We start from the raw sequence: 17,280 nt of genomic DNA, 5'->3' as shown, positions 1-17,280 counted from the left end.
CAGTAGTAACTAACATCAAATATTCCTATACTTTATTTTTAACTGTACTTACTCTTTTTTATTATTATCATTTGTTCTTTTTTAATCTAGGACTGGGGTCAGTCAGGGTGGGGTTTTTTTTGTTAGTCTGGGACTTAAATTAGGCATCTATTCAAACTTTCTGAACACTGATAAAGTAACAATCAGTTACCTGGAATATCCCCTATTATTCCAAACATTAAGAGTTAAATGTCATGATCTAGAAATCTCCTCATCAAAGTCTTTCACCATTCCTGGATTAAGTTTATTTAGGGCTACAGATCTGAAATCACCATTAACACATACTGCATTTAATATCCATTTACAGATGCATTAGAAAGTACTTCCATTATCCTCATCATGTAGTATATACTAATCTTCTTCCCAGAAGAAAGGCCAACAGCTTTAAGAAATTCTGACAATATATTTAAACAGCAAGAAAAAGTACAGGCATTCAGTTAGAACTGTTTTAAACAGAACAACAAACCTTTCCTACATGAACAGAAAATCCCCCAGACTCACATTTTAAAAGCAAAAGGAAGAAGATACAGTTTATACTACATGAAAACAAGAAAATAATCTGCACAACTTCGCAAAACCTGGAACTACTTAGGGGGGTAGAGGAGGGAATGGGGGGAAAATTGCAAGCACTTCTACATTGTGAATCTTTTGGGGATAATGAACCCAGCACAGACATCCCTGACAAAGTAAGTTGATTAACTGATGGAAGGCTAATTTGATGCAAGGGCTTTTGCTTTGCTGAATTTTTTTGTTTGTTGAGGAAGGTCAATATTGTTGGTTATTTTCAAGACATCATTTACCATTACAATTCTAGAATACAAAGTCTAAAAAAAAAACCGCAGAGATTTAAAAAAAAAAACAAACAGCAAAACAGTAAAGTGCAAAAGAGACCGGTAATTCACACTCACATCCCCCATTACCCCACCAAACTTTACATTTCCATAGCCAGGCTGATGTGTACTTGTACCATGTCATGATAAAGAACAGGAATGCTGACAGATCTTTACCTGCCACCACAGAACTAACAATACTTGTTGATTCCTGGAATCTAATAACAATGAAAATAGAATCCTTAACCATTTGGCATCATTTTTGAAGTTGCCTGTCTCACACACACAAATTACTCCAGTGCTTAAAGTAAATCTGAATAAAGTGCAGCCTGTCCTGGAACTTCCAAAATTTTAGCTTGCAGGGATAAAGATAAAGCTTGTTTTTTGGTAGCTATGCAATGAAAAGATTTCATATATACTAACTAGCAGAATGATTAAATTTTTTAATTAATTCATAATTACATATTTAATTGGAAGAGTCTATTTCATATAATATGCAACTTAGGTTTAAGGAACCTCTAAATTTCATATAAAGAAATCCTCAGTCTTTTGAAAAGCATTTAAAAATTACATAAATAAACAAACAAGCAAGACTTACCATTTTGATCCCAGTGGAAAACGTGACTGGTCTGACCTGGCTGGGTTTTTCCACTTGCATTTCTAGCTGAGTAGATCTGTCCTTATGCTGAGCTAAAAGCAATGAAGCAGGAAGATTGGACTTCTCCTGTAAACATGAGGAACAAATATTGAATGCTAAACCCAAAAACTGTTAATTAACTCTGCATATTTTTCAAAACTGCAAGCTGTGCCTGAAAGGCCATCACCAGCAGAGCAGCATAATGCAAAGTATCCTCTCTATGAGTAACAGTTTACAGAAAACGATCATTTTCAGTAATAAGAAAAAGCTGCAGCAACCCCATAAATCAGTGTAACCTGCAAACAACCATTTTTATAGAATCCACATTAAAGACAATATAACAGGCTCCTTATTCCAACTGGCCAATGTAACTATATTTATTAAAATAAAATTTAAAAAATTAGAACTTAATCAGAGAAGGAATAATACCAAGTATTATAACTTGGATCAGATGTTTATCTAAGACACATTCTTTATACCAATGAACTCAGACCAGTTTGAAATTGTTTCCCATTATATTTCACCTGAGGCCATTTGGAAACAATCCTTGCTCTGCTTTGTACAATGGCACTATTGTAAGTGCAACCAACAGCATATTTATTTTCTCCTTCACCAACTTATTTTTAGGGAAGCCAGCCAATTTTAAAATATATATATATATATATATATATATATATATATAAGTAGTAAAATGAGTAGTTAAGCAAGTGAACTACTTAAGCTCTCAGAACAGCTTGATTATTAACATAATATATGCAACTGTGTTTTTGAGAGAATCAGAAAATTATCTGCCAAATAAGTTTCTAATGAATTAACGCAATTATGCACACACACTCTGAAAGTCTTGAGACTTCCTAGCCAGAATGACCCTAGTGTTGAGAGCAAGGAAGAAGTTCAGATGGATTCTTCCTGGACTGCTCTAGAGCAGTACTTTATCCCTAAGGCCTCAAATGTCACACAGACTTCTGTTTCATGGAACCAAACTAATATTAAACTATGAACCATATTTGTTTCTCATAAAACAAAACAAGCTTTAATAAACTGGGCTGTAATTTTCATTTACTCATTTCCAGGGTAAGAAGCTGGAAGTTTTTAATGCTGCAGGATGCCTTGGTGTTGATGGTAGCCTACAGAAATCTTAAGTGATCATGGAAAATGGTCATGTTGCACACTGACTTTTCACATAACTCTCCAGCCCTCTTTTCCTCTCAAATTTTTGTGACATTCCCTCTGTTTTATGGCTAGATTGCAAGTGCTAAAAGCAAAAAAAAATTTCATACAACAAGATCTGGTCCAGAGTCACAAATACAACAACTAAGGCACAGGATCCTACTCACATTTCTATGATTACCTGGGAGATGGAGAAGGAAGAGGTTAAAAGCCTAAACTGCAGTAATGAGACATCTAATTTTCTTATAACTGGAGAAAATTTGGACCACAAATGCACCAATTTACAGTCTGCAGACTCAAAGTGTTGTACATGTCTAATCACCATGCAGAAGCATGTGCTGCTAGCTGTCACCAGAGTTTAAGGATGTTGGACTCTTTCAATCATCAGTTTTAATATCCTGGGGGAGAACTGAAGAGTGGGAAGCTGCCTCTGGTTCATTCTGCCATCTCATATTCCTTAAATGTTCACTGCACTTCCAGTATAATAACTAAAGGAAATTTTTTACCAGCTAAAGAGTTCACACAATGACCAGTAACCAGATTACACAACTGTGGGAAACCCGCACCATGCCAGCAAGCCACCACATTCATCATTGTTTGTCCTTTCAAATACGCAGATAACCCTTCTGTTAACTATTAACACACATGAAAGGTCCAATCCTTTAAGAACTTATCCAAACTAAAAATTCTTTTTTATGGGAAAACAAACAGTATGAACAAAGCTAGCTACATGCAAAAAAATTCTGAAAGATTTCTCTCAAAACTTCTGAGGTTCTGGTAAAAGTAGAGACACTTTATATCTTTAAAGCACCTTACTTATCACTCAACTCCAAGCTATACCCCAGCCCAAGAAAAACCTGACTCTTTGCCACGAGCATCAATGCCATTTCGCTCATGCCTGGGAAGTAAGGGCTCTTGAACAGGAGAGTGCAAGTCCCACAACACAGAAGACATTTAAGAGCAGATCTATAATCCTCTGTACACAGGTGGAAGAGTTTATACAGTAAATAAAGGAAGTGCTGTAATATTTTGCTCAGCCCTGATTAACCAAAGTGGAAGGTTAAAAAAAACCCAAAACAAAATACACGCACAACTCTCCCAATAATACATAAAACTGCATTTGAGACTACAAGTCTAAATTTCAACAAGATTTGCTTCTAAAGCGAGAGGGTTTATTGTAAAACAAGTCACTTATAGTGAAGGTCGTATAAAATCTGCCTAATTTATTACTGGGAGGCAAATCAACTAACAGCCTAGGCAAAGCACCTGATTGCTCTTCCAGTGGCCTGCAGAGCCCAAGCCACTAGCAATGCTTTGCTCACATCTCCAGCAAGTGACACTGGCCTCCCCCTCCCTGCTCCCCATTGAGGACAGGTTCATGAAGCCTTGGCCCAAGGCCCATTCTTTCTGCACAAGCCACTACACTGCACAGGCTGGCCAAGAAACAGAGCCTGCTGCACAGCATATTAAATAACAAACATTTCTGTGCCCTTTTCCCTGCCCCTGGACTACCTAAATTGTAAGATTTTTGAAGATAGGATGATATTGTCAGACACTTTTATAAAATAATGAGGCCTTTACACAATATGATAATACTATAAATAATACATATGAGAAACTGTGAATCTCCTCACTCATTAGGATTTAATCACTGAAACTGAAATTCTCTTCTTGGAAAACACATTCAGCCTTCTCACTCACAACACTGAGGTCAAGGTAGTCAATGCACTCCCTGATAAAGAGTGCAAGTGCACCACCTGTTTTTCCTTGCCTATCCCTTCTGAAGAGCCTGTAACCATCCACGGCAGTACTCCAATCATATAAATCATTCCACCATATTTCTGTGATGGTGATTATGCCACGAATTCCCTGCTGCACTATGGCTTCCAGCTCCTTCTGTCTGTTGCTGCAGGCATTGTTATGGATGCACATAAACTGCCCTGTGGATCTGGCCTCCAAAACTGACATTCTACCCCAGCTCATTTCTAGCAAGATGCAAGAATCATCTGGTGAAGACCTTTACCCTACCCAGGGAGGCAGCAGATTCCTCTGTGAGTCTGGTCAGGTTCACTTATCAGGCCCTCTGTTCCGTTAGGATGGAGTCACCAAACAAAACCACTCCTCCTTTTTTCCTACTAGAGTTGGTCGTGATATGATGCATTCCCTGACTCTTCTGTGTTGACTCTTCTAACCTGGAAGATCACTTACCTACTTCATCATCTTCCTCACTTTCCTGATTCTCAGGAAAGTAGCAGGGCTTCGAATCTTGTAGAGAGGTACTTGGGAAGGTGACATAAGCTGGAGAATAATACACCATCTACTCTGAGGACTAACCTGCTTCCAACTGCAAAAGTAGTGGATCCTTAATTTGTTTCAGTTTGGGTGGCTGGGTTGCTTCTCTAAGGTATGGCAGAGTACAGCATAGCCATTCCACCTCTTCCTGTAGCTCTGCCACCATGAAGAGCAAATCACCAACCTGGTCACACCTTGCACAGCTACAATCCAACTTCACTGACAGGTTCTGGCCCTCACTACAGCCAGACACGTGGGTGGCTACATGGTTTTCGAATCATAGAATAGAATCATAGAACAGTTAGGGTTGGAAAGGACCTTAAGATCATCAAGTTCCAATCCCCCTGCCATGGGCAGGGACACCTCACACTAAACTATATCACCCAAGGCTCTGTCCAGCCTGGTCCTGAACACTGCCAGGGATGGAACATTCCCAACCTCCCTGGACAACCCATTCCAGTACCTCACCACCCTAACAGGAAAGTATTTCCTCCTTATATCCAATTTAAACTTCCTCTGTTTAAGTTTGAACCCGTTATCCCCTGTCCTATCACTACAGTCACTAATGAAGGGTCCATAGCCAGCATTCCTATAGGCCCCCTTCAGATACTGGAAGGCTGATATGAGATCTCCACGCAGCCTTCTCTTCTCCAGGCTCAACAGCCCAAACTTTCTCAGCCTGTCTTCATATGGGAGGTGCTCCAGTCCCCTGATCATCCTCGTGGCCCTCCTCTGGACTTGTTCCAACAGTTCCATGTCCTTTTTATGTTGAGGACACCAGAACTGCACACAATACTCCAAGTGAGGTCTCAAAAGAGAGGAGTAGAGGGGCAGGATCACCTCCTTTGACCTGCTGGTCACACTTTTTTTGATGCAGCCGGTTCATGGTCATTTTCTCATTGACCAACACCCCCAAGTCCTCCACAGGACTGCTCTGAATCTCTTCCCTGCCCAACCTGTAGCTGTGCCTGGGATTGCTCCAACCCAGGTGTAGGACCTTGCACTTGGCATGGTTAAACTTCATGAGGTTGCCATCAGCCCACCTCACAAGTGTGTCAAGGTCCCTCTGGATGGCATTCCTACCCTCCAGCGTATCAACCAAACCACACAGCTTGGTGTCATCAGCAAACTTGCTGAGGGCACACTCAATCCCACTGTCCATGTCACCGACAAAGAGCTTGAACAAGACTGGTCCCAACACAGATCCCTGAGGGACACCACTCAGTACTGGTCTCCAGATGGACATTGAGCCGTTGATCACAACACTTTCCATGCGACCATCCAGCCAGTTCTGTATCCACCGAGTGGTCCACCTATCAAACTGATGCCTCTCCAATTTAGAGACAAGGATGTCGTGTGGGACAGTTTCAAACGCAAGTCCAGGTAGATGACATCAGCTGCTCCACCCCTGTCCATCAGTTCCGTAGCCCCATCACAGAAGGCCACCAAGTTGATCAGGCAGGCTTTCCCCTTAGTGAAGCCATGCTGGCTGTCACCAAGCACCTTGCTGTTTTTCATGTGCCCTAGCATGCCTTCCAGGAGAATTTGCTCCCAAATTTTGCCAGGCACAGAGGTGAGACTGACTGGTCTGTAATTCCCTGGGTCATCCATTGTCCCCTTCTTGAAAATGGGGGTTATATTTCCCTTTTTCCAGTCATCCGGAGCTTCACCTGACTGCCACAATTTTTCAAATATGATGGCCAGTGGCTTAGCATCTTCATTTGCCAGCTCCTTCAGGACCCGTGGATGGATTTCATCAGGTCTCATAGACTTGTGTAAGTTCAGGTTTTTAAGATGGCCTCGAACCAGATCCTCTTCTACAATGGGCCCAAGGTATTCATTCTCACAGGCCCTGTGTCTGCCTTCCAAGACTTGGGTGGTGTGGTCAGAGCCTTTGCCAGTGAAGACTAAGGCAAAGAAGCCATTCAGAACCTCAGCCTTCTCCAAATCCAGGGTAGCCAGCTCTCCCGATAGCTTCCGGAGGAGCCTACGTCATCCCTAGTCTGTCTTCTATTCTCTACATACCTACAGAATCCCTTCCTGTTATCCTTAACATCCCTAGCCAAGTTTAATTCCAACTAGGCCTTAGCTTTCCTAACCTGGTCCCTAGCTTCAGAGGTTTTGAGGGACCTCTGTCTGGGTCACCACATCCTTTCTGGCCAGCAGAGGACTTTGCTTCCTTTGCGTTCTGCTGAGATGATGCCATCCTAGAGCACTGTCTCAATGACCACTGGCTGAGCTCACCTCTGAAGCCTGACAAGCTACCAGAACCCTCCTGCTCACCCTGGCCATGCAAACTGCTGTGCCATGCCCTGAGTTTTATCTGCTATGGAGTGGTGGTCAGCACTCCTGGAACTGCCAGCTATGAGTCAGTGCTGACAGCTCCTGGGCAAGGCCTGACAAGAGCTTGGGGCTCCCTTGGTGGCTCTGGCCATTCAGAATCAAGACTTCTGGACATCGCAACTTCCCCATGCTCCGGTGCTGAAGGTGTCCTCTCCAGAGCTACTCACCTCATCAAATCAAAAGAACCTAAATCTTGTTGGTTTAGCACAGTACTGACCATAGATACAAGATTTTTTAATTCTTTTTAACTGTAATTTTTTACACTGCTACTACTTATGCTTGGCTTTCGCTGCATTTCTCAATAAAGTTTTACTAATGATTAGCTTCAGATTTGCAGCACAGCATTAGAGGGATTCAGAGACCATAAAAAATGTTTATTTTTTAACAGATTTTTTTTTGTGAGACTTTGTAAATCATTATACAAACACTTCAGTGCTGGTTTTATAAACCTTTAACATTACAAAACAAGTCTCAGCTCAAATTTATGCCCCTTGATAAACAGAAAGAACTGAAAAATGCCTGGCTTGCTTCCTCAGCCTTTAGAAATCATCTTAATATTCAAAAAACGAGAGAAAGGTATGTTTTGATAGTAATACATGTGCAATCACAGTTAAAACTACCAAACAACCTATTTTGGTTATGGTTTAGGGATTACTTATAGCCATTCTTTCCACAAACCATCTGGAGAAGTAGGTTTCCAGTAAAACCAACTGCTGTGTAAAGTAAATAACAAAAGAAAAAAAAACCAACACACCACACTGGCCTTTAGGAGTAGGATAGGAATGCATTTTAGAACAGGATTGAAATAAGTCGAAAACCAGTTCAAAACCTCTGTTCTGAACTACCGAATTCAAGCTCATAGTGGAGTTTTTATTCATTGATCCACTACTCAAACTATTCGTAATAGCATGGACTATAAGCATGTTCAGTTTTAATGTGAAAAGAGACTGCTGGATGCAAAGTTATAGACTCGAAGGATTTTCAAAGAACCTTTCTGCTCATCCCTGCTTTTGTCTACAAAAATTAAAAAATAAAAAAACACCAGTTCCTTTCAGCAAAACCAATGACAGGTTGCCAGGACTCTTGGTTTAGAAAAAGGCAGCTCTTCAGCAGGCCCTGAAACACCTAAATTGCAGACTGATGCTCTCTCTTCATGTCAGTGCCTCCTGCACTGGTCCAAAGATGAACTCTACTTTTCCAGGAAAAGTAGAAAAGCATCTATATCTTGAATAAGAACTGAGAATACAAAACAGGAATTAACACTATATAAATGTGAGATAAACTGAAATACGAAAAATTCTGGTTTAAATCTGTCAAGCAGCTTTAAACCACACTGACATAGCTGCACACATGTACCAACTTAGTATTACCCTTAGTGCCCTCACAAACTGCATGACCAGCCATGCACCAAAGCAGAAGCAACTGTCATCAGCTGAAGGCAAACGAAGCAGGCAGTTCCACGGCCTCAGACATGACAGAACTGCACACCTCAGCTATCAGGTTCAACGTGGAATAGTCACCATATCAGCTGTGCTAATGCAAGTCATCCTTGATTACAGTCAAAGTCTAAGGCTTTCATATTAACAATGAATTAAATAGAAACCTAGACTTTTATACCAGCTTTTCTTCTGATACACAGTCAAATGTCAGCTAATACACAAACTGCTAGAGTGGCTGGACACAAGAAAGCCATTTCTGAAATATACCTCCACAAGTGAATTAGCAACAGAAAAAGAGATTTCAGTGAAACTCACTCGGAAAAAAAAAAACCAAAACAAAATAAGCAAAAACCAAACAAAAAAAATACCCACAAAAATCAAAACATGCAGAAGCAGGAAAATAGCCTTCTTCAAATACAAAAAAAAAGTCTTAATTTTTCTTTGCTAGAACATTATCCAGAATAAACTTTGCATTGAAACAGCCAAGAAGTTTTCCTAGAATTAATTTCTAACCAGAACTGGACATTCTGGACAATGCGCCCAACTAAGTCTATGAATCCCAGAAGCACTCTTCCTCTAGTCCTTAGCTTAGCAAAACCAAAATGTTTTGCAATATTGAAATGAATAAGTGAGAGAAGAGTAGCACAAAACATGGAAGACAGGGAAACAAAGAAGCAGGTGTGCTAATGCCACGGACTTAACCGCAGTACAGATTAATGTCAATGTAATTGCTATTTGCTCTGCTACTGAGCATTCAAAGCCTCTGGTTTTGTTACTCACCAGATCATCCAAGAGTGCCTGCTTATTCTTCCTTTTTAGGATCTGCTGTATTTGTTCTTCTTTCTGTATGAGCAGTCGCCTTCGTTCACTTTCCTGTCGCTCTGCCTCTAACGCTTCTTCCAACTCTTCCTGCTCCCGCATCTGAAACATTAATTAGATGATTGTGGATGATAATTCCACCTCCTCTTATTGTCCAATGCAAAGTTACCCTTGCTGCACTCTGCAGTTGGATATAATCATCTGAGTCTTGGTTCTTTATATAGCAGAGGATGACAATGGGTCACATTGTGATACGTTCACTCTAGAAGGAACCCCTCTCTGCTTCCACACATTCTAATTCTCATGCAATGCAAGTGGGGTGACTGAAAATGTAACCCCACAATACCTGATTGCCATCCCCCCCGTCAGCTGCACCTTCTGTGCAAACAACACTGTGTGCTTATTAGCAGTGTAGGAGGAAAATAAGCAATTACAAAGCTGTGAATATTAACAGAAAAGCTTAAAAGCTAGAACATATTTAAGAGCAAACTTTAAAAAAGTCATATTCCCAGAAAACAAGGACTTTTTCCTATCATCTGAATTATAGTCATGTGACACAAGATGAAAAATAAAGAGATTAACTAGGACAAAGTGACTAGTTTTTGCTTCAGGATTTATTTCTTGAGAAGCCTTTTTTAACCTTCTTAATAGCCTGTATTTGAAAATCCCAGTGAAAGAAAAGAAAGGAAAAAAGAGGAGGGCTCAGACAGGGGAAAATTAAAGGATTAAACTATTTATACAGAAGAGGAAATCAAAAGAATGTCAGTTTGGTTGTAAGAGGTATAGGACAAAATACACAGTCAACATTGTCCAAATATTCCCCACAAAAAGAAAATACTAAAGCAAAAGGAGATTCAGTAAAAATGCAAAGATAATTAAAATTACATAGAACTTAAAAAGATGATTTATTGATAGGAGCCATTTCAGCAAAACATCATTTCAGCCAAGAGCTTGATAACATCTGTTCTTACAAAGTTGTAACATAAAGTATAGTTAACTGATAGAGGCCAGAATATGCTGAAAAACACCCTTTCACCAGGCAGATCAAACCAATGGGTACCAGTGAGGCCCAGTTACTCCTGGATGCAAGAGTTGTCAGACCTCACCACCTGCCACTGAGCCAGCAAAAGGTGCTTTCATTTATAACTAACTATAGCAGTGACGCTGGAAAAGAGCTGGTCACCAACAAGTGAACACCTGAAACTGGATTCTCTTTGCATTTAATGAAAGGAAACAGGTAAACAAGAAAATCCCCAAGTTGCCGACTGAGGTTATTTCTGAGAATTACAGGATACAGTTAGTTCAGTCAACAGAACTAAAGAGCTTAGGGTCTCTAAGACATTCCAAGCCTCTTCCACATTTATATTTTAAGACTGCCTGGAATTTGCACTGAAACAGAAGAAACCTGGTAAAGAAGTGCTCAAAGACATGGTCTGAAGAACCAGCCCAAAAAAAGTTATAGTCAGAAACAAGTAAACTGATGTAGAAACCTAAACCAGATCAGACTACAGAAAAGGAAGAATTATCACAAGTCAGATCAAATTCCTTCTGGAAAGAAGGACCAAACAAAACAGTAAAACAGAATGGAGAGGAGTTCAATGGGCAGCAATGGTTGTGTCAACCTTGAAGATAATCTAGACACCGCCTCAACATCTAAGGAAAAAGATCAACATGATGAAGCCTGAAGTAAACTCAAGATGACAAGAGCAAGAAGAAAATAGAAAACTTAATAATGTTTCACCACATTCAAGAAAGGACAATCAAGAAAAACACTCATCACAGAGTTCAGACAAAACTATTTCAAGACTGAACAAAGCAGCAATTGCAATTAAACATCTAGTGACAAAGCAGGAAGTAATAAACGTATGTCTCATGACTGGAGAACAGCAGGAAGGAGGCACACTTGGAAAAACTGTAGTCCACTCAAGAGTGCAAGACTCTATGCATGTAGATAAGCAGAATTTATAATTGTCCTGGTTTTGGCTGGGACAGAGTTAATTTTCTTCCTAGTAGCTGGTGCAGTGCTGTGTCTTGGCTTTAGCCTGCAAACAATGCTGATAACACACCAATGTTTTTAGCTGTTGCTACGTAATGCTTACCCTGATGAAGGACTTTTCAGTCTCATGCTCTGCCAGTGAGGAGGGGCACAAGAAGCGAGGAAGGAACACAGACAGGACACCTGATCCAAACTAGCCAAAGGGATATTCCATACCACAGAACATCATGCCCAGTATATAAACTGAGGGGAGTCACCTGGGAGGGAAGATCACTGCTCGGGTAAGGCTGGGTATCTGTCAGTGGGTGGTAATCATATTGTGCATCACTGCTGGATTGGTTGTTTTTTTTTCCTTTCTCCTTTTAATTTTATATTCTCTCTTCTAGTTGTTTTCCTTGTCATTATTATTAGTAGCATATTATACTTTAATTTTGTTATTAAACTCTTCTTATCTCAACCTGTGGGGTTTACATTCTTTTGATTTGCCTCCCCATCCCCCCTGGGACAGGGGTAGAAGTGGGTGAGCAAGTGGCTGCATGGTACTTATTTATCAACTGGGGTTAAACCACAACAATCATATATAAAAATTTACAACAAGAACCCCTCCTCTACGAGTTCTTAACTTTTTCATCCAAACCTATCTGTTTAAACTTTTTCTCCACATGGTCCTGCATTTAATCTACAGATCTAACAGATGAGTTAGTCCACAAGTAGCAAGGGTATTAGAACTGGCTACAGAGCTGACAGAAGAACAAGCAGTCACTTAAATCCTGAGGTGGCTGGTTCCCTAACTTCATATTTTGATTTTTAAGAAACAATGACATACTTGTGGGGAAAGAAGTAGCAGAAGTAAGATCAAAATAATTTACAAGGCCATAGATTTTTGGAGACATTAATTCATCAGCTCAAAACCAATGAGGAAAAACCATGATGCACTACTTGACCACTACTGATTTTTAACCTCGGGTAAAAGTGCTACAAGTCTTTAGATCATGTCAACATATTTCCAGTAAAGATGGGAAAACAGTGTTCTTTTGCAAGAGGCTGTTAAGATCTTAGCTACGATATTGCTTTCAGTTCTGGTCCCTTCCACTTGCCAAACACAAATTCAAACTAAAACAGGCAAAGGGTAACAAAAACACCAGTATAAACAGAGAATACTTATATTCCTCAGAAGCAGGCTATTACAGTGGACAGGAAAATTTATGTGAGTCCAAGAATGAAGCTACAGTGACTGGCTATAAGAAGTTCAGGCAAGAAATTAGGACACCTTTTACCATTTATGGAGTAAAGACATTCCAAAACTTGCCAAAAAGAGCAGCTCTTGGGAGAGGGGTAATTTATGGCCAAGATCATGCAGTTTTTGTAATAGCAACTGTATCAAGTCTACTATTAAGTTTCAACTGTTGACAAAGAAATGCTGAAAGTTTCAAGTGTTGAAAAATAAATAAAAAAGAAATGTCTATGGATCTCCAGTAAGTCTGAATTCACACAGGCTTGCCCAGCTTCCACCAGACAGCCTCTAGACACAGCGAGACCCCAGAGTACAGAAAACAGAAGATGCTGGGGGCTTGGGTGGGTAGAGAGTATTACTGTGCTGCTTGATATGATCACACAGCTAGTGCACAGGCTGTCTGCGAGTCATGTACGTGAACAGAAGGTGGGCTGAAGGCAAAGCTCACTATTCTCATTTTGACCCTGAGAGGTTGCACCTACATTGTAAAGTAAGACATGTAGCCAAAGATATGGCAGGTCTCTTCAAGCTCTGAAGCACAGGATATTGCAGAGTGTCAGAAATAGGATAACAGATCAGAGATGGACCCCTAGGGAAATTTCCTTGCCTTTAAAAGGAAGAGGTTCAAACAAACATTTTTCAGATTCCAATCTCCTCCTGTGAAATCCTAGCGCTAAAGAAACCACTAGGAGTTTTGCCACAGACTTCACGGAAGTGAGGATTTCTCCCCTACTGATTTGAAAGCAAGTCCTTAGTGCAATTGTAATACAAACATAAAACCTTGTTATGTCACACTCTGGGCAGACATTTTCCTTCAAGAACTAATAACAATGTGTATTTTTATACTGAAAAGATATTTAACAAATTAAACTTTTCTTACAGAAAGAAACACAAGTTTATTTTTAAAGAACAAAATTATATCTAAGCTGTATTTTAATGAACAGATCTTCAAAGAATTGTATGTTTTGCATACAGATCATATATATAATTCTCTTGATGTTATTGTTATCAGCTCTTGAACAAAACTTTTAATGTTTGTTTCAATATCCTTCATTTTAGATTTTTCATAAACCTGATCCATGCTTTCCCTCAATTTTACAGTTCTCTCCTGAGAACTTCATAATATCTGCATCTGGATTCCTTTTTTCCTTCAGATGAGAAAGGAATGATTGTCCTGGTACAGGAATGAACTTTGTCTCTCCTGGATATTGTCCAATGACACTGCCAGCACTCATGCCGTGCTGATGTATTAGATGCAGATTTTACTCCCTGCCCCTCTTTTCGAGCCCTTCCCAAACTAAAGCATGACTACATTTCAACTCTCAATGTAGTCTCTTTACACAGCACTAAATATCAGTAGCACAGAACATAAGCATATTACAGTTTTTAAATAGGAAGTGAAATCTGCATAGTGCCTTCAGCTTTGACTTGTTTTTAAGACATTACCAAAAGCACTTCGAAAATTCTTTAATTCTGTAACTAATGAATAAAAATTGTAGGGCAGAGGAGAAGGTAACTAACCAGTTTTATCTTATTTTTCTGAATGACTTCTTTGTTCTCCTTCTGGTACAGTTCCATTTTCTTTTTGGTGTTCTCCAAATCCACATTGTTGGTCAAGTTATATACTACATAAATATTAGAAAGACAGAAAGCAAAAGTATTAGGTCAGCATGCATGACTATGACAAAGAAATACTACTCTTATGTTCTCATGTTCTCTATCCCTTCTAGCACCAGATACAAACATTGCAACAACAGAATTTCTTTAAATATGCCGTGCAAATAAAGACACAACCTGCTAAACACAACCTCAGTTAGCAGAGCTCCTGTAGGTTTATACATCTGTAGATGACAATTAGAGTTTTACATTCTATTTTTTTATATTGATAATGATACACACGAATAATATTATTATTCATAGTATCTGTAAAACATTAACCTTTTCAAGTAGCATTACAACTAAGAACAGTAACCTGTAAAATTAGATTAGACTACACATACACATATTAAGACAAGGTTAGAAATTAAGTCACTCCAGTTCATAAGATTATCTAATGCACAAAGACTAGAGACCGTTCAAATTCTCAGATACACAAAATTTTCATATTACTCAATAACTTAAAATGACTTTTATTATGCAGCATCTGCAGATGCATCCAGATTCATAGGTAAAATGACATTCTTTTGATATCTCTTCATACTGATAAGACTGTATCTCACATAAAATTATGAGCAAGCAGGGTCAGCCAGCAAGCTCCACAGTTTAGCACAACATTCCCAATTATCTACACGTTGCACAGAAGATACCTCAAGAAATTGAACAGTTTCTATCATCAGCAGCTTGAAAGCTGTAGATGGTTTGGATGATTAGTAATTTGATACAATGCCTGAGCCTTCACCCTCAGGTCACTGGTTCAATTGTGGGTCAAGTGAATTCCAACTGAAAGCCATTATCACAGGGAAGTTGCTTGGTGATCACTATCCAGAGTGGATGCTGGGCTCATGCCCATGGCCTTAAAGCTATGGAAGACTGCAAACATACAGCACTCAAGGTCTTGAAGAGCATTTGTCATGTGGCTGCAGCAAATCTACAAGAGCAGCAGAGAGATTTGTCCTACCATTGATAAATACACTTTGCAAGAATATGCAATCAATATGCCATTGTTAAGTCAAACTCCAAGGAAGGGAAAAAGATTCTAATGAAAACTAGCATGGGATTTGCAAGATTATGGTTCAGTTCCCTCCTCCTAGGTTTTCAGGCAACTACATCCAAATGAACCCTGGGCACATGCACTACTGCTAAGTCATTTGTATAAATAAGGCTGCCAGAGAGAAATGGAAGGAAGAAGCATGAAGTCTGTGGATACTCATTAGTATAGCACATATCTCAGTTTGGTAAAGATTACATCACTTCTTTCATCCTCTCCACACAGCAAAAAATGAGCTTTTAGAAGGGTTCTAGGTAAACTAAACCATGAATAGCCTAGACTAGTAAATCCGTTAGCAGCAAAGCGAACAGCAAGAAATCAACGCAGGGAGCAAATGGAGGTGGGCAGGGAAAACAGAAAATGGACATTTTGCTGAAGTTGTGGGATGCAGCTCAGTTCTCAAACCCAACTGTACTGTTCAAAAGCGGCAGCCCTGCTCTTATGTCCCTCTTCCCAGGCAGAAGTCTCACTCCTTCACCTGGCCTGACTCCAGGACACCCTGGATGCTTTGCAGTGTCAACAGACACCCTCCAGTAACCTGAACTGGCTCAACAATGGGGTCAGGCAAGTGCCAGAGGTGGTACAAGGGAAGTACTAAAAGTGTACAGATGGGAATAGGAATACTCTCTTTTCAGGAGTACTGAACCACCATGTTGTCTCCCTCTTACCAAATGTACCCAGTCCTCCCATTAACTGAGCTAAAAGGGCAAGGCAAGAGACAGACGAAGAAATCCCTACCCTTAAGCAAAAAAGCAAACAAACAAAAAACCCACAAAAAAAACTCAACCCAAAAGCTGTATTTATTCCCCCTTTTCTTTTCCAAATAATGCACACAATCAACAGGACTGACAATTTAATTGAGCCTGGCTCCTAAATCAGCTGAACTCTTCCACCTCCACCCCACCACCCTCACTTCAGCACTTCAGGAGGAAGATTTGAGATGGAGACTGGTTTTGCCATTTAAGAATTTGAAAAGGTGCCAGAGTTCAATTTCCAGCTTCGCAACTGTTCCCGGGCAGATAACCAGGCCTCTATACTGGAGGTCTCCCACCAATAAGAATCAGGAGTAGAGGTATAAAGCTTCCTTTTTCCTACAGATCCACAGCTGTATCTCTGTACTGTGCATATGCAGAACCTATCCCCACAGTCTTGATCTCGTCTCAGGTGGAATCTCTGGGCACTGATGTAACCCAAACAAGCTATTCAAAGATCAGCTCCTTGGTTTCGGAAAACAACTTATCCATTTCAAATGTTTTAGGGTTTTTTTGCTGTTGTTTGTTTGGGAGGGTTTGGGGTATTTTTTTGTTTTGATTTTAGTTGGGTTTTTTTCCCCCCATCCAAAAGGCATAATATTTTCCAAACTGACCTCCAAATTTCCATCTTACAGTTCCCAGCTGACAAGCAGCTTAATATTTGGGTATTATGGCACAGAAGAATTGTCATGTGAAGATGCTGGCATACAATCAGACCAAGGCTCTGCAATGACAGCAGCTGCATGGGAATGTCAGCACTTCCTTAAATCCACAAACCAGCTCTCTAAACTCTTCAGTGAGGACACAAGGAAGAAATAGCATCTGAGAAATGCTGTGCTAGCAGGATGTCCAGGTGCCACCTCCAGGTGCAAGGGGAGAAGCATGAGGAGATGCCAAATGCCTCTTTATGCTCCTGAACATCTTTGGTATTTCTTTAAAAATAATCCAGCAATAAGCTGGATCTATCCAAGTTTTGCAACTACTGCTACTTGAAACGCTCAAGGTTTCTCTTCTTCTTTCTC

General features: G+C 40.0%; 1 protein-coding gene across 1 annotated transcript in view; it reads right to left on the bottom strand.

The window, feature by feature from the left end:
• Positions 1–17,280, bottom strand: part of MNAT1 (MNAT1 component of CDK activating kinase) — a 124,521-nt gene that overhangs the window by 63,937 nt on the left and 43,304 nt on the right. The window contains exons 4-6 of the mRNA XM_005149622.3: positions 14,321–14,424; positions 9,531–9,671; positions 1,468–1,593 (exon numbers count right to left, since the gene is read on the bottom strand). Coding sequence (XP_005149679.2) covers positions 1,468–1,593; positions 9,531–9,671; positions 14,321–14,424 — 371 coding nt within the window. The remainder of the gene's footprint in view (positions 1–1,467; positions 1,594–9,530; positions 9,672–14,320; positions 14,425–17,280) is intronic.

Source organism: Melopsittacus undulatus, chromosome 4 (genome assembly GCF_012275295.1).
Source record: "Melopsittacus undulatus isolate bMelUnd1 chromosome 4, bMelUnd1.mat.Z, whole genome shotgun sequence".
In the NCBI taxonomy this organism is placed as follows: domain Eukaryota; kingdom Metazoa; phylum Chordata; class Aves; order Psittaciformes; family Psittaculidae; genus Melopsittacus; species Melopsittacus undulatus.
Note: the sequence above shows the minus strand (reverse complement) of the source record. Positions and strands in the feature narration are given on the sequence as shown.